Source organism: Bidens hawaiensis, unplaced genomic scaffold (assembly GCF_021521415.1).
Source record: "Bidens hawaiensis isolate Kalapana, Puna unplaced genomic scaffold, B.hawaiensis_p1.1 tig00000284_1, whole genome shotgun sequence".
NCBI classification, from domain to species: Eukaryota; Viridiplantae; Streptophyta; class Magnoliopsida; order Asterales; family Asteraceae; genus Bidens; species Bidens hawaiensis.
Genome location: NW_027491022.1, coordinates 524,573 through 552,175, shown reverse-complemented (window position 1 = coordinate 552,175; position 27,603 = coordinate 524,573). Strand labels below are relative to the sequence as shown.

Here is a 27,603-nt window from a genome sequence, read left to right as displayed (position 1 = left end):
GGGCTCAACTTTGACTGCAAACTCAGAATTAAAAAGAAAAAGTAGATTTTAAATAAAGTAAAATACATAACATTTGAATATGATTGGTGGTTGGAAGGAATGTTTTGGTTACCTTAACAAAAAAAAATGTACCGACATCACACACTAAGACTTTAAATAGGTCATTTCTCAGCTTGTACTACATTAAAGAGAGAGATGTTGTAAGATAATAAAATGTTAAAAGATAAAAATACTAAATGGGATTACTTTAGTTTGATACATATTAAAATACAAATCAAGGAGTTGGTTCTTTGGAACCCCAAAATTGTGACAAACAAGCCCCTATCAACAAATGAATCCCATTGCCTTTATAATACCATCGCAGACACTTTGGGATTATACATTTGCCCTTCAAGTGACTAAAAAGTTTTGCACAATACATTTATTCAAGACAAATAACATGGATACAAATACCCTTCAACACGAAAAGGGAATATGTTAGAACGACTTCCTTGAGTCCAATGGAACTATATTTCGTCGTTTCACACGCTTGGTCTGTGTTTACAAACGTTGCTATTAGATTTCACATGATAACGGATGACGTTAAAGAGATAGCTTTCCTTGCTGTTCCATCAGCATTATTTTTTAGAGCCCATTTGGGAAACATTGACAACTCCTCGCACATGCTCCTAACTCATAGAAGCCACAACATATCATACAGCCTATGGTCCGTGCTCCAACATAATTGGATCCCCATGTACACAACCCCAGGAATCCCACAAATATCCTTGTACTCGTAATTCCCCATTTCCATTACGTTACATACGAAAAACTGTTTGCTATGGCTGGCATAAGAAACCTATATGAGATTGTGGTCATCACCAAACAGTTAGGACGTCCCAACCACATTAACTGGTTTACCAGCAAAGGGAAGGGTGGGGGGGGGGGGGCAATCTTCAGTGACCCTTGACTCTCCCGTTATTTAAGCATGTCAATGTCATATGGTTTCCTTAATTGTCATCACATTCCTACTTATCAGTTTTTTGCGCCCCGAATATTTTTATAACACCACCATCTATTCAATATACATGCATATGCCAGTATGCATGTTCACAATCAAATCACGTATGCCCTCCACTTTATTCTTTTCACAATTCGTTGATTGACAACTTTGTAGCTTTAACTTGAACATTTCTTTCATCTCTTGATTAAATTACAACCCTAACTACTCATCAATTAACACACATTCAATCTTTTATATTGATTAAAAATCAAAACACCCATAAACCTACTTTATTAACAAATATTTCACAAAACACGATTTATCAAATATATATGCATACGTCAATATTTTAGTAAGCACCCTCGCACAAAAATCAACATCCAACAAATCATATGCACATGCGATAACGCGCTCGCACTGATAACCCATTACACACCAGACCAAACAGGTTCTGTTTGTTTTTGCTTAAAAGGTCTGTAAGGGGCTTACGTCTGCGGGCACGCAGACATAAGCTTCTGAATACTGTTTGTTTTTTTAGAAGAAAAGATCTGAAAAATGTTTTTATGGTCTTAAAAAATAAGCTATTGTTCAACTTGTTCACACTTCTTCACATCCTATCAACACCCAATGTCTAACACCACCACCACCCACCGTGCGCTACTACCATCACCCACCGTTCGTCACCATTACCGTTCACCACCATTACCGTCCATCACCACCACCACCCACCGTCGGCCACAAACCATCGTCCACTACCACCACCCATCGTCCGTCACCACCACCGTCTACCACCCACCACCACCGTACACCACCCACCGTCAGCCACCACCACCGTCCATTACCCCCACCACCGTCCACCACCCCCACAACTATCCATCACCACCACCCATCTTTCACCGCCTACCACAAACGTCTGCCACCAATCGTCCACCATCACCCACTTTCACAGTTCGTACACCACCACCAATTATTTTAGCAGTCTACATACGTTAAATAAACTTTATCTACTGTGATATGCATGATAGGTCAGTTTATGCAGACGATATCCAGTTTGTAAAACAAACAGTATTATATTTATAGATTACAGACCTTCAGATCAAATCATGAGTTGCAGACATAAAATCAGATAAATCAGATTACGGACAGTTTTTGTTTCAAAAAAAAACAAACAACATCTACAAAAATAATACGAAGAGATAATTTACGCGAAGCTATAAACTAATAGTTTAGTATAGATTCATCGTCAACAAGTTGACTTTTGCCACATATTTTCTTTCAGTGTGATTGACTCTATGTGGAAGTTTGAATAGAAGGCATAAAAGTAAAGTACATGTTGAAAAGCCTAGGTTAATCATCAGCGTGTGCATGAGTTGTTTCGGGTCGGATCCCATGGGCCTTGAGCTTGGCCGTGTAGGTGGAAGCGTGTTTCGATCATCTGCAAAACCCAGATCACACAAGTCCCAAATTTCTGGTTTGTCATTCGATTTACGGCTTCAATTTCTGTTTGATGAAAATGTATAAACTAATTAGCAGCAAATGTTCTAGATGGAGATATCGAAGAAAGTTCTCTTCTCAAGAGCCAGTCAAACTCTTGTGGTTCAGTTTTGCCATATGTTGGTGTTGCTAGTCTTGGAGCCATATTGTTTGGATATCATTTAGGGTATGTACATTAACAATTTATTAAGATTGTTACATATTATTAAAATTGATCATTTATATCATTATTTCAGTGTGGTTAATGGAGCACTAGAATACCTTGCAAAAGATCTTGGTATTGTGGAAAACACTGTTCTACAAGGTAACTTGTTTTCAATTAGTAGTATGTTGGCACTCGTGTACGAGTCAAAAAGGTTGGTGATTAAATTGGTTGTAAACAAATGGGTTCACGCGAGTTGTAAAATATGGGTTGGTTACCGGGTCGTAAACTGGTTGGTGGGTGTAAAACTTGATTATTTTTTACGGGTCATGTCTGGACCTGTCCTTTTCTGAACGAGTCAAACAGGTTGTCGGATTAAGCGTGCAAAACCTGATTATATTTATACGGATTATGTCTGGACTTGTCTTTTTTAAACGAGTCAAACAGGTTGTCGGTTTACAAATGTGATGTAATCAAATGGTGAGTGCGCTAAGTAGGCTTTAAACGAGTTGTAATAAATGGGTTAAACGAATTGTACACCGAATGGCGGGTAATATTATTATTATTGTTATTATTATTATCATTGCAGGATGGGTTGTTAGCACGCTTCTCGCTGGTGCCACTGTTGGCTCGTTTACAGGGGGATCACTTGCAGACTGTTTTGGTAGAACAAAAACTTTCATATTGGATGCAATCCCCCTTACAGTTGGAGCTATTCTTTGGTTAGATATGCTTTTAACTTTTTGTAACATTTTCATGTATAAATCAAACATAACATGATAAACTTTTCCAGCGCGACAGCAAAGAACGTTGAAACCATGATAATAGGCCGTTTACTTTCTGGCATTGGAATTGGCATATCATCTGCTATTGTCCCTCTGTATATATCCGAGGTAATCATTTACGTCTTCTGACTTTCTGGTCAACACCTTTACAATTCTGACTTTTTGGTCAGCGTGTTTTTTAGATCTCGCCAACTGAAATTCGGGGCACGCTTGGATCCATCAATCAGTTATTCATTTGCATTGGGATTCTTGCGGCTTTGGTAGCTGGATTACCCTTAGCTCGAAACCCTATATGGTAATTGGCTTAATCATATGTACATTTTATATATATTCAAACTAAGGGTGTAAGTGAATAAGCCAAGCCGCTCACAAACTACCTTTATACTGACTCGCTTAAAGCTCAAACCGAGGTTATGCTAAGCTCATTTAGTTAATGAGAACGAGCCCAAGCTTCACATATCAAGTTTGACTAGGCTCGCAAGCCTAAAGCAGACTATTATTTATACAAATATATATTTTTTTATTTAATATCTTAAATATATAGAAGAATTTCATACCCCCCTATAAACCTGCAAGATTACATATTTTTGCAAATCGTGGTTGATGAGCATTGTATATTATGCATTGAAGTTCACACTAAATATATATAATTACATGATAAACATTATTATATTTAAAGCTGTGACAAAAGAAAGTAATTAATATTCATTATATAAAATTTTTAGTTTCACATGTACATGGAAATATTAAATATCTATATAGGGGATAAAACAGTTAACGTTAATATATTAGGTGGAGAACAATGTTTGGCATTGCCGTTATCCCCTCTGTTTTACTTGCACTGGGAATGATGTTTTCCCCCGAGAGTCCTCGTTGGCTCGTTCAGCAAAGAAAAATGTCACAAGCCGAGCAAGCAATTAGAATATTATATGGAAAGAATAGGGTCACCGAGCTTATGCAAGATTTAAATGCATCGGGTCAAGGTTCAGAAAAACAAGATGCCGGTTGGTTTGACCTTTTCAGTTCCCGGTATTTCAAAGGTATTATAATAACACCTAAATCGGAGTTCATTGCATAGGATTAAGTTTGATTAGTAGCAACTAATTGTTAATCGTTTAATGACAGTTGTCAGTGTTGGTGCCACCCTTTTCTTATTCCAACAATTGGCTGGAATAAATGCTGTTGTATATTATTCTACTTCTGTTTTTCGTCGTGCTGGAGTTACATCTGATGTGGCGGCAAGTGCTTTAGTCGGGGCAGCCAATGTCTTCGGTAGAATAAGCTTGATCTTTACTATTCGCTAAAAACAGCTTTAGCATCATAGTTGACCTGTAGTTGACTTTTTTCAGGCACGGTAATCGCGTCTTTTTTGATGGATAAAAAAGGACGTAAAACGCTTCTCATCACAAGCTTTACAGGAATGGTATCATATGATTCACATCGACATAAAAATCGACTTATTTCGTTTTCATTTTTTATTTAAATTTAAGTGAATTTTATTTGGATCAAGGCTGCTTCAATGCTGCTGCTTTCTTTGTCATTCACTTGGGAGATTCTAACACCTTACTCTGGACCGCTTGCTGTCATTGGAACTGTCTTGTGAGTCAAATTGCTGACTTTTTTTAACCTTAGACCATGTGTAGTAGATGGAGCCCTTATGGAGGCATTTGCGCCATGTCACCATAGGGGCTTTTTTGCAAAAAAAAAGGGTGTAGTGGATGGAGCCCCTCCCAATCATGACCTCATTATTATTATTATTATTTTTATTCAATTTTTAATAAGATTAAAACAAATAAAATTTCATTAAATAAAATAAATAAAAAAATTTACATTAAAATTAAAACACTTCGTTAAAATAAAAAAAAATATATAAATAGTACTTCAAAAATATTAGTTATCAAGCTTATATTTTTTCATAATGTTATCACCTTTTAATTGGGCTAGAGCCCGGGCATATCCGGTGAGGTGGTCAATCGGTTCCTTCAAAAAGGCGAGATCTTTGTCCACTTGCCTCTCTTTCAATATCTCAGCGAACTCTTTATCGGTTGAGAAGTTTGTTGCATTAGTTGAAAACGTTGATTCCCAAGGTCGTGTATAACAGCGAGTCGACGGTTCATTTCATTGAATTCTTCTTTCATTTCGACACTCGCACCCACCGACGACGACCCCACCTCTTTCCCCTTTCCACGACTTCTTCTACCGCCCGGTCGAGGCATCTTCGCATACTCATCCTCATTATCACCAAAATCAATATCGTTTAAGTTGAAGTTGAAGTTTCGAGCATCGGACTTTGGCGTTTCTAGATCAACCGAGGACGAGGTTTTGGACCTTTTTGGTCATCGCCTACTTCCGGACCCGATGGGGGATACGACGCCCCACTTAGGTTGATCACAAAGATGATGCCAACACTTCATGTAATTATAAGCCCTCTAGTATTTTGGTACTCTACCCACGCCGCCGAAATTATGTTCGCATCATTCGCACCACTACCCCACCTGTTAAAAATCCATTGGTAAACCCCCTAAAAGATTTGACATTTGGCTTTTTTACCTTTGCTCGAACCGGTTTGTGTGACCGGCTCTATTTGCGTCTCCGTCGCTGTCTCATCTTATGTCGCCGGCATGTTTATAGTTGAACCAACACCCATTTGGTTATAAACACCGACTTGTAAGTCGGGCATCCCTAAAAATTGCATGTACGACATCATGTTAGGGTCGAATTAAACACCGACCGGGTAGTTGGGGGTTGGTTGACTCGCTTGGGTGGTGTTCGGTTGAGTCGGTTCGGTGATGTTCAGGCGTTGATTGGATGCAAATTGCCCAAAACCGAACATTGACGGGTTGAATGGATTCATATTGTGCTGAATTTTTTGTTAAAATTTAAATATTTTTTTTGTATATAATGGGAGAAAGAGTTGGGTTTAAAAAATGCAAAAATGCTGACTAGTTGGGTTATATAGGGTGTAGATTTTGATAACTAATTTGTTTCTTTGCTTTTCTTTTTTTTTTCCTTTAGAAATGAGTCGTTGACAACAACTACTTTTTTTAAAATCATCACCCTCCCCGGCGCTTTACAAAAAACAGCCAACCCTCATTTTTAACCCAAAGCACCCGGGGTGGCGGTGTACCCTGCGCTTTGGGGTGCCTCCACCACCCACAACGCCCACTATGTTGGAATTAGACTTGTAAAGGAACTGAATGAACACGAAAGGAGCATGCTTGTGTTTGTTTGTTTGTTTGTTTAACTTTTAACTTAGCAAACGATCGAACACAAAAAAACTAAATGAGCGTGGTTTTTTTGTTCGTAAACAAAATGAATATACTTGTGTTCATTTATGTTTTTTCGTTAACAATATAAATGAACGGTTCACGAATGTAAACAAACGAAAATAACTAAATGTAGTCATGTAGATGCATGAACCTAACTAGCTAAAACCAATTAAAGTAAACGTGAACAACAATTGAACAAATTGTAACGAACTAAAAAGTTTAAATGTATACATTAACGAACATAAACAAACGAACATAAATGAATATAAACTAATAAACATAAAGTCATAAATGATCATAAATGAGCGTTCACAAACATAAGTGAACAATGGGAAATGTGTTCATGCTCATTTGTTTATTAAATAAACGAATATAAACAAACTTCCAGTAGAACATTTCACTGAAGCTTGGCTCATTTGCAGGCCTAGGCTTAATACTTTTAAAAAAAATCATAAAAGAATCATGCTTATGTTGGTTGATCATGGTAAAATGGTAACTAATTAACAGGTACGTGCTGTCATTTTCACTTGGTGCGGGGCCCGTCCCGGCTCTGTTACTACCAGAGATCTTTGCCTCCAGAATACGAGCAAAAGCAGTTGCATTGTCACTTTGTATGCATTGGGTAAGTTGTGAATCGAATAAACAATGTTTAAATTAGGGGTGAGCATGGTTCGATTCGATTCGGTTATGGGGTTTTCATAACCGATCATATTTGGTTGTAAACGATGCGGTTGATTTGGTTATTGGAAGATGATTGGGTTAACCACCTGCTTTGGTCGTGGGTAGGGGTTGCAAACGAACCGAACTGAACGATACCTTGCTCATGTTTGTTCGTTAAGCATATACCTGACAAACGGACGGTTCACGAACACATAACCGAAGATATGTTCTTGTTCGCGTTCATTCATTAAGAAAATGATTTTGTTCGTGCTCATTTGTTTTTGCGCGTTAAGTTCATAAACGAACACAAACGGTCACATACACAAACAAACAAACAAACATTTGTTGATTTGAAAAATAAAAATCAACATTCTTAAGGTTATAAACTTAAATACAAATTAATAATTAATCAAAGGTTAAATGTAAGTTTAATAAATTAAAAAATATAAAAACCTTTAATGAGTGAACGCAAACAAATGAACATGAACAGATGAAATATAAATGAACAAACATCTAAACGTTCGTGAACACAATTGAACGAACGCGGCCTCTTTACATATTTGTTCATTTAATTTAATCGAAAAAAATTCCTTGTTCTTGTTTGTTCATTTATAAAACGAGCGAACGCAAATGAATGGTTCGTTAATGTTAATGCTCGGTTAATTTACAGCTCTAATCGTGGTTGGATTCAAATTAATTTCAGTCAGTAAATGCAGTTAATATATTTTATGCATTAATACATTATTTATAAAAAAGATGTATAGCAAAACTTTCTTGAGATATAGCATATGATTCATAAGAAAAGATTAAACAAGCCAACTGGACGGGCTTGGTTTTTCTGCTCACTTGTAATTCTAATATGGACTTAACAAGTAACAAACGGTTACTTTACGGTTGATCAGATAGCAAACTTCTTTATCGGGTTGTGTTTCTTGAGTGTGGTGACTACATTTGGCATAAGCAAAGTGTACCTTGGATTCGGTTGCATTTGTGTTGTTGCTGTTATGTACATAGGTTCTAAAGTTGTTGAAACCAAGGGGCGATCATTGGAAGACATTGAACGTCAACTTAGCCCACCCATATGAAGGACTTAACAAATTTACATTTTCATGGTAATGTTTATTTTAATTGATCTTAATATGAAATGAAATGTAGTAAATGCAATGCAAATGGCGGATCCGAGATCTTTTTTCTTTTCTATGGTGTCTCTGTCATCATTATTTTACTTGGTGTTCGGATTTTTGATACTCTGAGAATCCTTAGTTTGGGTTGGGCCAGGTTACTTAATAAAAGAAAATTCTCAAAATAGCACTTTTTAGAGAGAGAACTCCCATTTTAGCCCTTTTTTCTTCAAAATCTTTTATAATTTGGACTTGCAAGACGCTTTGAGAAAAGATAAAAATAAAGAGGAAGCAGGCCAAATTTTGAAAGAAAGTCAGGTAAAAGACGAGATTTGGGGAAATAATGCCGTGCAAGTCCAAATTATTTTGTAATCTTGGAACAAAAGTCCATATTTTTTCAAATCTTTTTTATTCAAAAAACCGTCTTGAGAGATAGTTTTTTTATGTTTCCTACATTTCCCGTCCATATTTTCAAATTCTTAGAAAAATATATTTTTTACAATTATACCCCTTAACCACCACCACCACCACCACCTTGAACCACCACCATCACGTCAGCCCCACCCCATCACCACCACCGAACCACCACCACCCCCACCCCATCACCTCCTCAGGACCTTTGTCTTCTTCGAACACGAAGTTTGAATCAGAAACATTTTGTTATTACCTGGAGCAGAGTCACATCACATGTAACCGTCATTTGCTCCTATTATTTTTAGGCTATTTTATGACAAATGTGCTCAGGTACTATGATTTGAAGGTTGGAAATGGAGCTGAAGCAGTGAAGGGATCTCGGGTTGCAGTACGGTTTGTGGCACATTTGTATTTTTAGCTCTTATTGTATTCTTAAATGGTTTTAGAGCCTATGAAGGACTGTTAATTTTGTGTTAAGTGATTAAGGTGGGGTGGGGGTGGTGGTTCGGTGGTGGTGATGGGGTGGGGCCTGACGTGATGGTGGTGGTTCAAGGTGGTGGTTAAGGGGTATAATTGTAAAAAATATATTTTTCTAAGAATTTGAAAATATGGACGGGAATGATAGGCAACATAAAAAAACAGTCTCTCAAGACGGTTTTTTGAATAAAAAAGATTTGGAAAAATATGGACTTTTGCTCCAAGATTATGAAATAATTTGGACTTGCACGGCATTATTTCCCCAAATCTCGTTTTTACCTGACTTTCTTTCAAAATTTGGCCTGCTCCCTCTTTATTTTTATCTTTTCTCACAGCGTCTTGCAAGTACAAATTAAAAGATTTTGAGGAAAAAATGGCTAAAATGGGACTTCTCTCTCTAAAAAAGGCTATTTTGGGAATTTTCCCTAATAGAAGACGATGCGTTGATTACATTTACAATACATTGTCATTGGAAACCACAAAAACGTCTGTTCAATATTCAATGGGAAAATTCTTAAAATATTTCATTAATGGTGAGAAATTTCATTTTTGTCCCCATCAATTAATGTCCTCTATAAACACGTCTTTGACAACGTGTTAGTCTCTAGCGCGCGTCTTTCACAACCTGTTAGCCTCTAACGTGTCTTTCACGGCATGCTTGCCCTATTAATTGTTTTTTTTAATATTGCATTATTATTATTATTATTATTAATTTTACTCATATTTGGTTTTTTAATATATTGTAATGAATAAAGTTTAAAGTTTCAAATATACCGTTGAGACGTGCTTATTTTTATCTACGTGTTGGCATAAACTTTACTTAAAAACGAGCCTGACCAAACTTTATTAAACATTTATTGAATATTTCGATATTAATTTGACACTAGGTTTTGAGTAAAAATTTATAACAACATGTAGAAAAAACAAACACGTCTCAGGGACATATTTGAAATCGTATATAAAGTTATAAAAGAAAAACCAAATATGGATAAAATTAATTATAATAATGTAATATTAAAAAAAAAAAAACAATACTAATAGGGCTAAACATGTTTTGAAAGATGCGTTATAGACTAGCAGGTCGTGAAAGACATGCGTTGGAGACTCACAGATCGTGAAAGACAAGTTTAGTGGCCAAACAGGTCGTTAACGGCACGCTGAGGGCTAACACGTCGTTAAAGACGTGTTTGAATGAAATATTTTTAGAAACTTTTATTTATGGGAAGAAAATAGAATCTCTGTCCATTAATAGAAAATTTTAGTAATTTTCCATATTTAATCAAATTTTTTATTGTTTAGTATTTAGTTTAACAATTGGATTATTGTAGAAATAACAATAATGAGCTTTTTTTTTCCTTGGTGACGTACCGGGGCTTATTTTGAAAAAGGAAAAAAAATTAATTCGGCTTCTTTGATTTAAAAATAAGATTAATAATATGATATGTTAAACTCAATAACCTTTTTATTTAGTCAAAAGTTTTATTTAAAGAAAATTATTTAGTAAAATTTTATGGCAAATTGGTTCAATTTTTATTTATTTATTTTTATTTATTTATTTTTTTTGTGTAAGTTGGTTTCAGTCATAATTGGTTTGATATGTTACTGACATGATTAAAAGCATGTGTCAGCGGGTTCAACCAACTTAACTCCTTTATAACACACGTTGATAAGAGCATTCACATTCCGTTCTCCATCCCCATCTCTATAATTACACTACAAACACTACATTTCTCTTTCCTGTTTAATTAAATAATACTTTTATAATTACAGTTTTCTCTCTCCCCTACTCACAACCAATCCAACAAATATTAAAAAATAAATAGGGGCAAACAATGTTCCCTAAATGTTTCTCCAAATTTACAAAAAATCACCACATTTCTCTCTCCACCCTATAATTTACACTCACAATCATTCAAAACCCATCCCTATAATTTACCAATCCCCTCACATAATTATGGGGGATGGGATGGGATGGGATGGGAATGCTCTAAGGTACTTATATCATGTGTTATCTTTCTTATAAGAGTTTTCCTAGCTCATTCTCTTTCCATATCCATATCCATATCCATATAATTACACTAAAAAGTAATATCTTTTATCTCTGATTTTCAATTAAATAATATACTTTTTTATACCTTTATAATTATTAGACATAATTACAAACATTGTCCTTTATGTTTGTATTAAATTTCATTCATTATCCTTTATCTTTAAAATTGCTTTGTTTTATCCATTACGTTTACAAATTCAACAACGTTTGTCCTTTGGCCCTAACCAAGTTATTTTTTCTCGTTAAGTCAGGTCACGTGCTTTACACACGAGGGCAGATTAGTCATTTTATCCATTTATTAAAAAAAGATTTAATAATTAACAGACTGTCTAATTAATTAACACTAAAAAGATTCTCTCACTCTCTATATATATCCACCACCTCTGACCATCCCAGTGCCATTTCCTCCCCTCTTCCACTTTCATTCCCTAGAAATTTCATAGATGAGCTACCACGTTCATCACCAATTTCTAGACAATCAACCAAATCCCCACAAATACCAACTACCATTCATCCTTAATTTCCAGTTAGGGCTCAAAATTCTGAATAATTTTTCTCATAATCATGAACCAACCACATCTAAACAACTCGATAACAGCGGCGCCGGTGACCATAGCAACGGTGGTGATCAGTTTCGCAACTGGTAGTGGCGACGTTACGGCTTCCTGTTTGTTCTTATTCCTTCACTGTCACCACATCTCTATCCCCAACGAGCCGATGCCGCCTTCTTATCCGATGAGCGGTTGTGGCTTAAGGCAATGGCTCACCCCCATCTGCAAGAGCCTTCCTATTATAAACCTCTTCACATGTTTTATCTGTCACACCCCAATCTAAGACGGAAATGACGGGGCACGAATCATTGGTTCACAGCCTATAAGGTACTATCATACAATTTAAATATAACAATATCTAATTATTTATTTATTACAAAATTTCAATCAAGTACACAAAGTTTAAACAAATTACCAAAATAAAAATAGAATACAAATATCTCTTAATTCATTCTCTCTAAGTATTTCTTCATCTTAGCTTCAAACCAAATGATAACCCTACAAATACGTACAAAATAATATATATTTGTCAACCCGAGGTTGAGTGAGAAAATTCACAAGTTTTGACATAATAATGATATATAAATAAAATGAGCAAAACTGATATTGTGAGTATAAATCAATCAAACCATGAGCAAATAAAGTGTGTCAGTTGATCATGCCTCTCGAACACGGGCTAAGGCTACTATGACAAAACAAATACAAATGTGGGTTTCTGTTGACCATTGCCTAACGAATCGAGCTTTGGCTACTAAGACGGCGTATGATCATATTGACATGCTAGACTTCTGATGGACCTCTCTGAAAAACAATGAAATAAAACAACTAAACAAATAGCATTAATCATTCAATTGATAACACACAACAATCACAGTTTGCTAGTGCGAATACTATATTATATGTGAATACTGATAAGTACAAAAGTGTCCCCAAAATGTTTAAAAGTTGTAAAAAGTGGGGAATGACTTCTCACCTTGACGATTAAGCGAATAAACCAAGAGATAAAATAAACGAACAAAGTTAACGTGACAAGTGATTTTGATCCAACTAGACCTGAGACTTATACAAAATAAAACAGAGTCAAAATCGAGAACATAGCCATTGGAATCAACCCAAACGAACGTATAGAACTCCGGTTATGAGGTTTTCAATAAATAAGCGAGCTGATACTGGCCATAATCCGAACAACGATTCGGAACCGGGTTTTGGTCAGTACACTCAAAATTTCAAAAAAAAAAAAACATAAAAGTCTTATGGCCCGAACACTAATTTTGACCAGAAGGTTGAGTAATCGAATAGTCAAAGAATTTGACTATTATGCCCTTAAACGGGTCGGAAGGAAATTGACCAACAAAACACCTTCAATTAGTAAAATTGATTGAGGGCTTTTGTTAGTTAGATAAAAACAAATTTTTTTCATGCAGACAACTTACCCAAACGACAAATGGAACAAGAGATAATCGAGGTCAAAGTGGTCTTAAATATCGAAGTCAAACCGTAGGTGAAAGAACTTGAACAAACTTTATGAAATTGATTAAGGAGAATGGGAATTTCATGGGATATAGGGAGTATGGCTGGAAACAGTAGTTTTTAGGGTTTAGAGATGTGCTTTAATTAAGTATAATGAATTATAACTTGTTTGTGAAGTAATTCACTCGATTAGGAAACGAAATACGTTATCAATGAGAAAATTGGGTATAATAATTAACAAAATTCGGCTTGGACAACAAGACAACTAACTGGGATATGTTATAACATTTCTTGGATCTTAAGTTTTTTTAGTTTAGTCGAAAATAGGAAATATTTGGCAAAATTAGTCCATGTACTTCCATAAACGCGATTTTTAGCCGTTTTAAGCGATTTAAAAGGTTTCTAAGGGTTGTTTGACGAGTTCGAAAGTTAAGAGGATATAAATGAGTTTAAAAAAAGTTAAATACTAATAAATACAAATTTTAAATACTCCGAAAGATCCGAATTACATTCCCGAATCGGGTTAAACATAAACGAATAATAATTAACAGACATATATATATATATATATATATATATCCACCACCTCCGACCATCCCACTGCCATTTCCTCCCCTCTTCCACTTCCATTCCCCAACAATTTCTAGACAATCAACCAAATCCCCACAAATACCAACTACCATTCATCCCTAATTTCCAGTTAGGGCTTAACATTCTGAAGGATTTTTCTCATAATCATTCTAACATTCGTTACTTTTCAAACCTGAAAACCCTACCCATTTTAAATTTTTGGTTTTATGTATATATATATATATATATATATATATATATTATTAATTTTCATTGCATGTATTTATTCGTCATTGCTTACGTATTTGAATTCGTTACATCGATCCGTTTGGTCATTTCGATATAGTTTTTTACTCGTTCATTATTAATATTATATTCACGACAATTTACGTATGTCGTCCATTCGTTTCTTGTTCATTTTGTTCAAATAACGAATCTATGGGATTTAAAGCTTCTATTTAAACGAATACCAATAAAACGTTAAATATTCAAATTATGACTTCTCATCGTGTTTATTAACACATCTCAAAGTTCGGAATCAAATTCGTAAATTATATTTAATTTTTGATCTTCATACAATATCAAAGTTCAAGGTTTAAAACGTAATTATATTTTAAATCCTATTTTTAACAAAATTGAGACTTTTGGGGCTGGAAATATAATTTATTTAAATTATAATATAAAATATCAAATTCCCAAACCACGCCCCTTCCCCTTCCACGTTTTCTCGGCCAGCAACTCAGGCGACCGGCAGCGGTTTCCGGCGACCTAAAATTTCCGTTAAACACGCATTTTCAACCCAATTAATTTATGTAACGACATTAGACAATAATTGTGAACCCGTATACATCGTCTATAACGTTTAATCACCTGTAATCATTGCGTAATTAAAACATAAACGGTCGGCCCAAATATTAAAACTCAAATAACGACCATTAAACATTAATCGTTTCAATTGCTAGTATAAATAAACTCGTACCAACACTCAAATCAATCAAACATACTCCCAATAACCGCTGATTGTTCGTCCAAGTTTATTACTCCGGCCAACCTTGTTCACCGTCAATCAATGACTATTGCAGGTAATTAAGTTATGAATTATGATCTTTTTTCAATGCAAAACAAAACCCTAACATCATTTCTAAAAACATAGTGTGGATTGAGGGAATTGAAACCTAGAGTTTGGTTGTGTAGAAGATGAACTTGTATCACATTATTCAAATTTCTATTATTATGTTATCAAAATGCTAGGCTGGTCCATTGGTTGTATCTGTTAGTTGTGATCATGGAGACTCGGAGACTCGGGTTCAAATCCGGGTCAATGCAAAACTTTTGTTTATTTTTTAAACCTTTTAAGTTAATTATTATAAACTATATATACTTTTATAAATCATTTTAAACAAAGTAAAAATAATTTTAAATCATATAAAATCAAATATAGAATTATATTTATCATTTTCACCCAAAAACCAATCTTTCAAAACCCGTCAAGCTTCGTTTAAACTCGTTAAACCATTAAAATTAATTTATATATTTCCGTTACTCTATTAACTTTATAATTCGTTACCCCGTTAAAATTAGTTTATAATTTTATTACTTTACATTAATTCATTAAGCTTTTAATCCGTTAATATTAATTCGTCGTTAAACTTTAATTTATTAGCTTTAATTCATTTGCTTTAGTTCGTTAAACTTAAATTCTTTAGCTTTTGTTTTCGTTAAACTTTAACCTGTTAGAATTATAATTAGTTTTAATTCCGTAATTCTGTCTAATTATTATTCTCTCTTTCCCTCACATCCACTTTCAGAAAATATTAAAAAATTATACGGTGTGAAAAATGTAAACTCAAATTTAAATTTCTTATATAACATTTTCTCTCTTATCCACTCACCCATAACAACTCATAACTATATCATATAATTACAAAAACTCACTCACATATTTATATGGAACATGATAAGAGGTATAAAAACATGCTGAGAGGTCTAAAAAAAATGTGTGTCGTCTTGTGTTTGCTAAAAGAAAAGGTAAAGAAGAATGGGCATACAAGAAGTTTTCAAATAATTTACCTATTCTAATAAAGTAAAATAATTTTGTACACTTGTCATTTTTTGGTTAATTCTTACAATTCTTTTCCATCCAAAACTAATATCTTAATTTACCATAAATATGTAATATATCAATAATTATTCACTTTTCTTTTAATACTCAATTTATATTATATTTATACATTTTTATAAAAATATATATTAACATATTATTTTATTATATATTACAAAATACTTGGTGAAATCCAAAAATTAACAAGAAACCATGTTTGTTAAAGATTGAAAAGAATATAATTTCAAATGTTATCATTAATATATTGTATTATGTATATTGTAGAAGATTAAACAAAACTCGAATATGCTTTCATTTTACAAAGTAATTTTTTTAATCATTAAATTATAAATATATGCTTAAAAGTCGATCATTTTTTTAAATCAATGAATTTATCTATTATTATTATTATTGTAAATTGTCATATAAATTTATAAATTATAAATATATGCTTTAAAACTATCCATTTATTTTTTGTTAATTTAGTAAATTACATATATATTAAAATGTAAGGATAGTATATAACAATCACTTTCAGACATAACAAAGTTTATCATATTTAATTTATTAGTTTTTTTTATCAATGATTGTTTTTTTTTGTAGAACTTAAATTTGATTTTTATGGGTCAAAAGTTGGTAAATGGATTGCTTGCTACAAATTAACTACATTTATATAAAAAATTGTTACGGGTCAGAAACGAAAAATCTAAGTAGTTTTAAAAGTTTGAGAATGCAAATAGATTTATCATCAAATTTGTTACGGGTTCAAAGTGTTTACTTGAAAATGTCAAACGGGTGAAAGTTAGAATTTTAACATGATCGGGTTTCAAAATTATTTTAAAGGGCATTTTTGAAAATAATCAAAAGGTTCAGGATTTGACAAATTGACTATTTTTCCCTCGACTATTAAAATTTAAGAAAAGATTGCGAACACTTTCAACATGCCACCCCTATACCTACCTATCAATTCTCCTAACTTTAATCAAATTTGAAATATTTGTGTAAACATTAATTTTCCTTCAATGGTGATCGGAACGTTGTATGGGAAGCATGTCATGCAAAACTATACTCAAATGAAGCAAAATATTCACAAAATTGAATGACATAACATGTTATTTTTTATGTTGTCATTATGATAAAGTCGAGAAGCTCCCTGAAACTTATCAAAATCTTTTTCATGATGTAGCTCAAAAAAACATAGTTCTTGAAGAACAGCTGTCGTTACAATTTAATGTTCTCATTTCCTTCGATGGGTGGTAAATTGATAAATATATCAATAAAGGTGACACTTATTCTGCATTTAGGCTGAGTGGTTAGAACTATTATTGTATGAGAAGTCTTATTCCCGAAATTGGTTAATAACCAAAATTATTTCAATCATACATATATGACATTGAGAATGAAATTTTCAATAGAAAGAGCGTTCTCAGGTATGTTTCTACACGTGTATTTTTTAATTAAATTCATTTAAAAAAATCATTTTGTTATATAAATAAAATTAATTTATGTACACATAGTATAGAAGTATAGAATATTTTATCATTTACATTATGTAATTATTTGATTTACTTGTAATTTTATTATTTGGATCATTCCGTGTGTGACACGGGCTCTAAAGCTAGTTATATATATATATATATATAAATATATATATACAATTTGAAAGGTTTACGGGCATTATAGATTGTACAGCATGCTGTTGATGTAGTACACCTTCTTCCAACAAATTCCTTTTAAGTTTTGATCATTTGTATTCATGCAGTATTACTATTATTCGATTTTAAATATAAAAATAAAGACTTTAATAAATTTAAATGAAACATGTATTAACTTTGATCTTTATATAGTGATTATTTTACTTTTAGTTCCGGTAACTGGGACCAACTAAATTCACATCTACTCGCCGTCATAATGCCCGGTATTACCGACCGATGTTTTTTGTTCTAGTTTCGGTACAGTAACAAACGTAACCGAAACCGGCCCAATTCACGTCTATTCGCCTCCGTAACATGCGGGCCAATTCACGTCTTGTCACACCCCGACTAGCACAATGCGGAAGCGTAAAACGGGAATGTAATAGACACCTCTGGTATCAACAATATTGTTTATAAAGAAACATTACAAACTAATTTACATTATGTTACATTGATATATCTTTGTGTTCAAACTAGGTGTTACAACAAAATACGTTCGTTAAACTATTCTATTCGTACTAATAACCTTGCATCTATTCACATAGCATCGAGCATGTTCCACAATAGATAGCACGACATCACTTTATTCCAACTTTGGTAATCCTGAAAAGCAGTTTAAAACGGGTCAACTACTGGAGTTGGTGAGTTTCACGAGTTTCAAGAAAACAGTTATGAATATTTACAAGTTAACACTTGTAATCATGATATAAGTATGTATGTATGTAAATGATGTAATTATGCTAAGCTATAGTGAAGCCTTGACTGTATGGCTGCGTGCATCCATTTCCCACGCTCTCCCCTTCTGCCCACAACATGCCCCGGTAGCTATGTCTAACACTACATAGCCTGTATATATAAATATGGTTATGTGCAAACGACGCTATGTGACACGGCAACCAGGCCGATTCCGTTTGGGTTTGTCAAACCAATAGTACTATTCACAAGCCACCGGCTCGAAGTTAATCACTGTGATCGTGGGGACTTTCGTGTGTTAGCACTTAGATAATTCACATCATTACAAATTCCAGATATGTATACATAATCAAACATGCTTTTCACCCCAAAAGTTCGTAAAACTGTTTAAAGAGTGGGGTCATGAAACTCACTGTTTAGTAGATAATCAATAGCACGTCGGTTCGAGGTTTGTGTAACTTGTAATCACAGTTTCCTATAATCAATATTATAATCTCAATACTAAACTAGGCTGTATAACTAATCTGGGTATAGTTGGAACGCCCATAAAGTGTCAATAGGTTTAAATTGTGATGTTGTTTAATGTCTAACACTTAAAACCGAACTTGGCTTAGATTCCTGTTTTCCCAGCTGGGCCAAGTTGTTCGTTTACGTGTTCAGAAAACAGTTATGGAGAGATAAGGTTGGGTAAATGTATTGGTTAATAAATTGATTAAGTTATAAAGAAAGATCACATATTGGGGTCCCGGATTAGCTACGGGGCTCGTTTCCGTTTAATTAGTTTGATTTGAGAAGAAACGCGCATAATCTATCCAGATTTTCCAGGTTTCTCATAGAAAGGTTCGTTTTTACTTAATTAATCTAAAAATATGATTTTTGATCACTCTTGGTGTTTTGATATTCCCGCAGGTTCGTTAGTCGCGAACTTGCCGGTTTTTATAAAAGCTGAATTTGTTTAATCTTCAAATTAGCATAATTAATTAATCGTTAATCATTAAATTATAAAAATTTAGCCACTTATCAATTAAAATATGTAGATTTTTATAAAAATATTTCTGGAATTATTTACTGATTTGTTAATTTTTAAAAATTCATTTTTACTGTTATATTCAGCCTGAAAATCGTCCGTTTATCCCGAACGATTTCCAAAAATTCCACAGAAATTCCTGCATACTCAAATTATGTCCCAAAACATTCTGTATCAATTCCAGAATGCAATAAGCTTGTTCAATATTATTTTTGGCTCAAATTTGGCTATACAAATTCACACGAACGCATATGCACAAAACATCCTTAGACTTCTCCAAATGATCCCAAAATCTGAGCTCCCTGAAAAATTTCATAATTTTTGAAGTATTTGAACTATTTTTCCCAAATAAACGTCCCAATTCGATAATAAATTCGTATTCTCGGATGGTCGAAAAATTACCAAATTTGAACAAGGACTCAATGACATGGTCCCTGATGTCCCTGCATAATTTCAAGGCCTAATAATATGCACATCACGACTTTAACCTAAACAGCCCGTAAGCGAGTGTTTCGGCATTACCTTAGCGGTTTTGGTTCGTTTCCGCCTTTCTAATCAACTTTTCAAGCTCTTGTGCTCCTATGTAGGCTAGATAGAAGTCCTATATCACAAACCAAGCAATTTTTCATCAACATAGTAGCCCTTGAGTTAGGGTTTCGGCTAGTGCACAAAAACGAACTTTTGAACCGTAAAAATGCCGTTTCAACCCTCTAATCCGTGTTTATGGCCAAAAAACTATCAAACTAGGTTCCTTACCATGTGTATGATCAAAACATGTTTATGGATCATTTTTAGGATTTTTACATGGTTAGGAATGAATTTTGGCAATTAAATCATGTTTATATGGTATAAAACTTAATTAAAATGGATTAAAAATAGTAAAATTAATCCTAAGTTTCTTCTTGAGTTTACTGGAGAATAAGATGTCCAGAAGTTGTTTCACAAAATTTGATGTTAAAATATCTCACAATTTGTTATAAAAAAAAAAAAGAAAACCCTTTTCAGGATTACCAAAGTTGGAATAAAGTGATGTCGTGCTATCTATTGTGGAACATGCTCGATGCTATGTGAATAGATGCAAGGTTATTAGTACGAATAGAATAGTTTAATGAACGTATTTTGTTGTAACACCTAGTTTGAACACAAAGATATATCAATGTAATATAATGTAAATTAGTTTGTAATGTTTCTTTATAAACAATGTTGTTGATACTAGAGGTGTCTGTTACATTCCCGTTTTATGCTTCCGCATTGTGCTAGTCGGGGTGTGACAGAAGTTGGTATCAGAGCCATTGGTTATAAAGGATTAGGTTATCCCTTAGGGTACCTAATATAACCGTAGGCTCGATTAACTCTGGAAAATATTTAAATAATAATTGAATATTATATACTGATGGATGTCGGGATGAACTTGTTGGGCAAGTGAGTTATTGTGGTCCGGAACATAATAACAGACTTGCTTATACGAGGGAATTCAGGGAAAAGTCGCGGGACGTGCAGATAGGTAAAAATGGCAACATATGTGTATAAAAAGTAATACTGAGTATATATATATATATATATATATATATATATATATATATATATATATATATATATATATATATAACACATACGTACTTATCTGAAACAAGATGTATGAATATGTGTATGTACGATGTTACCGATAACAGTAAATCTTATTATGAATATTATATTCATTGATATTCAATAATAATTCTAATTATAACTAAAATTAAAATTTTAATAAAACTAATATTATATTCTACTATAATTAATATTAAATTTGGCTTAATTAATTAATCTTCCCGACAATAGTTAGTGCCAGCAATAGATATTATTCTTATAACTAACCTTTGTGCAGAGTCATGTCAAGGAATAACGACTACGTACCGGAAGAAGAACCGGTAATCTCTGCTGAGGAAGAGGATCCAGAGGAGGAACCAGAGGAGGATCCAGAGGAGGAGGATCCAGAGGAGGAGGACCCAGAAGAGGAACCGGATGAGGATGAGGAAGAGGTGGAAGAAGAAGTTATTTGTAGAGAGCTACCCAGAAATGTGCCTGATCTGTCCGGCTACAGATGCGATAGTTATCCACCCAGGTCACCACGCAGAGATCAAAACGAAGTTAACAGTCAGTACCATTCACCTGCTAGAGTAGCCAGATCACCTACTCCGCCTATTCATCTGTCCCCGACGACTTCAGCTACTGCGCGAGTCTGACAGACTGCTCGTATTCGGGTAACCTCGATTGACCCTACCTCGATTCCATTCAGATCTACCCACTACCGGGGAGGACCTTCATGTCCTAGGGCAGATACTTCATCTTCCCGTTCGTTGAGTATACCTACCCCTCGCCCTGACCTCCCAAACGTAGGAAACAACTCTTGGATGGCTGTCCTGACTGACCGTGTGATAGACCACTCGATAGCCATAGCTAACATTAACCAGGAAAGAAGGGACGTGACCCAGTGCTTATTGACGTTACAACAGATAGTACTGAGCTTGCAGCAGTCAGATGCCTACCACCGTTGGTGTCTAGATAGGGTGATAGTTCGACTGTGGAATTGTTACTGGATGATTACGGTGTTGTTGTTTTTATGTTTGTGGCTAGTCTATCGTTTGTATGGATAGATGCAGGATGTTACAGATATGTGTACGTGATCTTTTGACACTCCATGTATGTATATAGTAGTATGTTATACTGACATGGAGTACGATTTTGTGTATTATTACAAGCACTGACCCTTACAGGGTTAAGTTTAGTAGTCATCTAGTGACAGATTTTGATGTATACATGCAAGCACTGGCCTTTATCAGGCTAAGTCTATGTACTTTTGTTATCAATGCATAGAGCAGTTTGTGAAATACCAGTGTGTTGTTTTATTTATTTGTACAACATTTATTGTGATTATGGTTACAATGTGCCGTATACTGGAATTAGTATTAATTGGCTTATATTTGTTTATCATTATAGAATGGCCCCAAAGAAAGCAAATCCTATGACTGAGGCAGAAATAGTCGAGATGATTGCTCGGCAAATGCAGGCAGTAATTCCACTTATTGTAGCACAGGTGACTGCTGGTGTAAACGCAAATATGCAAACAAACCAACAACCGATTAATAATGCTCCCCCAACCAACACTGAAACAGTCACAAATAATAATCCCCCACCTAATACAAACGCCCCTCCCAATGCAAATAATCCCCCACTGGATACAAATAATGTCAACAACAATAATCCCCCACCGAACCCAAACAATAACAATAACAACCCTAATCCCCCTCGGAGAGAATATTCAATTAAGAACTTCATGGCCTGTAAACCGATTGACATTAAAGGTACCGAAGGGCCAAACGGGTTAATCAAATGGATCGAAAAGACTGAATCCATCCTCAATATCAGTAATTGTCCACCCAAAAACATTGTCAAGTATGTTGCCTCTACATTTACTGATCAACATTAATGTGGTGGAATACTACGGTGCAAATAAGAGGTCAAGATACGGTTAATCGCATGACATGGGCTGAACTCAAAACATTGATGCTAGAAAATTTTTGCCCAACGAATGAAATACAAAGGTTAGAACATGAACTTTGGAGCTTAGAAATGAAAGGATCGGATCATCTGGGGTATACCAACCGCTTCAATGAACTGGCTTGCCTAGTACCATGGTTAGTAACTCCTGAAGATAAAAGAATTGAATGTTATATTTGGGGTTTAGCCCCGGAAGTGAGGACTATGGTAAACTCCGTGGGTCACACATCGTTTTAGAATGCCGTGACTCAAGCTGGCTTTGTGACTTTTGACCTAGTAAGGAGTGGATTATTGAGAAAGGCTGGAGAATCAGTGGGTATGAAACGAACCGATTACGGGACGAGATCACAAGGAGGACAATCAAGCAAATGTGCACGTCCAACAATAAGAAATTATGCTATAACCGGTTCAGATACGAAGCAAGACAGGTATAAGGGACCCTTGCCAAAGTACGATAAATGTAATTACCATCATGTGGGAGAATGCAGATTCCCGGTATGCCAGAAATGTGGTCGAACTGGGCATTATGCCCCTAATTGCAGAGCAGGTACAAAAATTGTGAACCGATCAACCCAAACAACTCAACCTCGTCGTCCATCGACACCCAGACCTCAGCCAATCCGCCAACAACCTATCCAGCAGACTGCAGTCGTAACCACCTACCGTGCCTGCTATGAATGCGGAAGTACAGATCATATTAGAAGAAATTGCCCCAAGTTGAATCCAGGAGCAATTGCTAGACCGAACCAAGCATCGACTTCAAATGCGCCTAGAGGATGCGCGTTTGTAATTGCGTCAGGAGAAGCACAACGAGACCCGAATGTGGTGACAGGTACATTTATAGTCTCTGATCAATATGCTTCTGTATTATTTGACACGGGTGCCGATAGAAGCTTTGTTTCCACTAGTTTTGTATCCTTGGGAAATATGCCAGTTAGTGAACTAACAAATCCCTATACTATAGAACTCGCTAACGGTAACTCTATAACTGTCAATCAAATAGTCCAAAACTGTTCCATTATTCTAAATGACCACCCATTCCTTGTTGACCTACTCCCGATAGGGTTAGGAAGTTTTGATGTTATTGTTGGCATGGACTGGTTAACCAAGTATAAGGCAGAGATTGTGTGTAACAACAAGACAGTTAAAATCCCCTTTTCGAATGGCGAGATGATTGTGGTACAAGGAGAGAAGTCCGGTTCGATAATACCTCGTCTCATCTCAAAGTGTTGAAATGTTTACGCCAGGGTTGTATGGCATTTTTGGCAAATGTGACCATAAAGAACCACGAGGAAAAACACATTGAAGATATCCCCGTTGTAATTGAATACCCCGATGTCTTTCCCGACGATTTACCTGGATTACCACCGAACCGACAGGTTGAATTCCGTATTGACCTAATCCCAGGATCAGCCCCTATTTCTAAGGCACCTTATCGACTGGCACCCTTTGAAATGCAAGAAGTATCCAACCAGTTGCAGGAGTTGTTAGATAAAGGTTTCATACGTCATAGTTATTCTCCTTGGGGAGCACCGGTATTGTTTGTAAAGAAGAAAGATGGAAGTTTTAGAATGTGCATCGATTACTGGGGATTAAACAAAGTTACCATTAAAAACCGACACCCTTTTCCACGAATAGACGACTTATTTGATTAACTTCAAGGGGCAAACTATTTCTCAAAAGTTGATCTCCGGTTACCACCAAGTTAAGATTCAAGAGGAAGATGTGTCTAAAACGGCGTTCCGAACTCGTTATGGCCACTATGAATTCTTAGTTATGCCGTTTGGGCTGACTAATGCTCCCGCAGTTTTCATGGATCTTATGAGTCGAGTTTGTAAACCGTACCTTGACAAATTCATTATCGTGTTTATTGATGACATTTTGATATATTCGAAAACCAAAGAGGACCACGATAAGCACTTACGAACCATTTTGGAGTTGTTGAGGCAGGATAAGTTGTATGCCAAATTATCAAAATGTGAATTTTGGCTACAAGAGGTTCAATTTTTAGGGCACGTTGTTAATCGACACGGAATCCATGTAGACCCGAGTAAGATTGAAGCCATCAAAAATTGGCAAGCCCCGAAGTCACCGAAAGACATCCGTCAATTTTTGGGATTAGCTGGGTATTATCGGCGCTTTATTGCTAACTTTTCTAGCATAGCCCAACCTTTAACCCTTTTGACTCAAAAACATCGCGCTTATGTGTGGGGAGAAGATCAAGAAGCAGCCTTTCAATTGCTGAAACAGACACTATTCCAAGCCCCGATACTGAGTGTTCCAGAGGGAACTGATGATCTGGTAGTTTATTGTGACGTGTCCGGGAAAGGCTTGGGATGCGTACTAATGCAAAGAAATAAAGCCATAGCATACGCTTCTCGACAATTGAAGGTGCTTGAGAAGAATTACACCACCCATGACTTGGAATTGGGCGCGGTTATTTTTGCACTTAAGATCTGGAGGCATTACTTTATATGGCACCAAATGTACAGTATACACCGACCACAAGAGCCTACAACACATTTTCGACCAGAAAGAACTAAACATGAGGCAGAGGAGATGGGTCGAGCTGTTGAACGATTATGACTGTGAGATTCGATACCATCCGGGCAAGGCTAATATAGTAGTAGATGCCTTAAGTAGAAAAGACAGAATCAAACCACTACGGGTCCGAGCACTTGGAATGATTGTCAAAACCAGTCTCACCGAACAAATTCGTATTGCTCAAAACGAAGCTCTGAAAGGAGATCACTTGGAAGATGAAAACTTACATGGGACTGAACAAAATTTTGAAGAAAGAACCGACGAAATTTTATATTACAAAAACCGAGTTTGGATTCCCACTTTCAGCAATCTGCGTGACTTGATCATGGACGAAGCCCATAAGTCCAACTACATCATTCACCCTGGAACAGATAAAATGTACAAGGACTTGAAGGAGTATTATTGGTGGCTCGGTATGAAGAAGGATATAGCCATGTATGTCGGTAAATGTTTAACTTGTGCGAGGGTTAAGGCCGAATATCAAAAACCTTCGGGAATGTTGCATCAACCGGAAATACCATAATGGAAATGGGAACAAATTACCATGGATTTTGTAACACACCTCCCTAAAACTTCCCGAGGAAACGATGCAACATGGGTGATAGTTGATCGATTAACCAAATCCGCAGACTTTCTTCCAATCCGAACCACTTACACAACCGAAAAACTTGCTCACATTTACATAAATGAAATCGTATCTCGACACGGCGTACCCGTTTCAATTATTTCTGATCGTGATAGCCATTTCACCTCTCGTTTCTGGCAAGCCGTACAAGAAGCTTTGGGAACCCGAATTGACCTAAGCACCACCTACCATCCCCAAACCGACGGTCAATCCGAGCGAACCATTCAAACTTTAGAAGATTTGCTTCGCGCTTGTGTACTAGACTTTGGTGGGAACTGGGATCAACATCTTCCACTGGTTGAATTTTCGTATAATAATAGCTATCATAGTAGCATTCAAGCGGCACCATACGAAGCGTTGTACGGGCGGAAATGTAGATCACCCTTGTGCTGGACTGAGGTTGGAGATACCCAAATTACTCGATCTGACTTGATTCAAGAAACCACCGATAAAATCCGTAAAATCACTAACAAATTGAAAATCGCCGGAGATCGACAGAAGAGCTACGCTGATGTTCGTAGGAAACCGTTATCTTTTGAAATAGGCGATAAAGTATTCCTCAAGGTATCCCCGTGGAAAGGCGTCATTCGATTCGGTAAAACCGGTAAACTAGCTCCGCGATACATTGAACCGTATGAAGTAATTTCTAAGATCGGTCCTGTAGCTTACCGACTGAAACTTCCTTTGGAGTTAAGTTCTATTCACGATGTCTTTCACGTATCAAACTTGAAAAAGCGCCTTACTGACAAAACTTAAATCGTGCCATTCAAAGACTTAAACATAAACGAAAAACTAAATTTCGTTGAAGAACCGGTGGAAATATTAAAGGGAAAAATAAAACAATTAAGACACAACAAAATCTCTGGTCAAAATTCGGTGGAATTCAGAACGGGGACCCGAATTCACGTGGGAACGAAAGTCCGAATTTAAAAAGAAATGCGGACCTGTTTCCAAATAAAGACAAAGTTGAATAATCAAATTTCGGGGACGAAATTTTCTAACGGGAGGAGAATGTGACATTTTAGCCAAAACAAGGTACACCTCAGTACGTATTTATCGATTAAGCAAATAAATGCTTTTTGCGCAACAAACGATCGATTAACCGAATGGGTCGGGTTATGACCCAGATATCCCGGGGGGGGGGGGCATCTATAAGTGATATATGTTTAATATAGACTAAAATATTAGTAATATGGCCTTAGTTCGATAGCAAACAAGTTAAACAAAAACATGTTCGTTTAACTACCCGTTATTGATTTAAATGCGAAAGATAGTTACAAACCAAACATTGTATCATCCGTTAAGCCGAAAAAGACTTACCAAACACTTATTTGAAATGTTTTAAGCGATCCGTGAAAATATTTTCGAATTTTACAAACTTATACAATGTTTTTATG

At 35.4% G+C, this 27,603-nt stretch overlaps 1 protein-coding gene across 1 annotated transcript; it reads left to right on the top strand.

The window, feature by feature from the left end:
* The first annotated feature begins 2,371 nt into the window (after positions 1-2,371).
* Positions 2,372-8,418, top strand: LOC143618656 (plastidic glucose transporter 4-like). The gene is made up of 12 exons (XM_077090774.1): positions 2,372-2,453; positions 2,516-2,642; positions 2,713-2,780; positions 3,208-3,340; positions 3,412-3,511; positions 3,586-3,698; positions 4,196-4,443; positions 4,529-4,675; positions 4,753-4,826; positions 4,914-5,002; positions 7,180-7,298; positions 8,239-8,418. Exons 1-12 carry the CDS (start codon positions 2,372-2,374, stop codon positions 8,415-8,417), a joined length of 1,479 nt encoding a protein of 492 aa, XP_076946889.1. The 3' UTR covers position 8,418.
* Positions 8,419-27,603: the final 19,185 nt, after the last annotated feature.

What these genes read in the sequence shown, in the direction of transcription:
- LOC143618656 (XM_077090774.1), top strand. Translation starts at nt 2,372, where the DNA reads ATGGGCCTTGAGCTTGGCCGTGTAGGTGGAAGCGTGTTTCGATCATCT. An exon ending in TTAGCTCGAAACCCTATATG is followed by an intron (nt 3,699 to 4,195) that starts GTAATTGGCTTA and finishes TTAATATATTAG; the next exon opens with GTGGAGAACAATGTTTGGCA. An exon ending in ACTTTGTATGCATTGGGTAA is followed by an intron (nt 7,299 to 8,238) that starts GTTGTGAATCGA and finishes TTGATCAGATAG; the next exon opens with CAAACTTCTTTATCGGGTTG.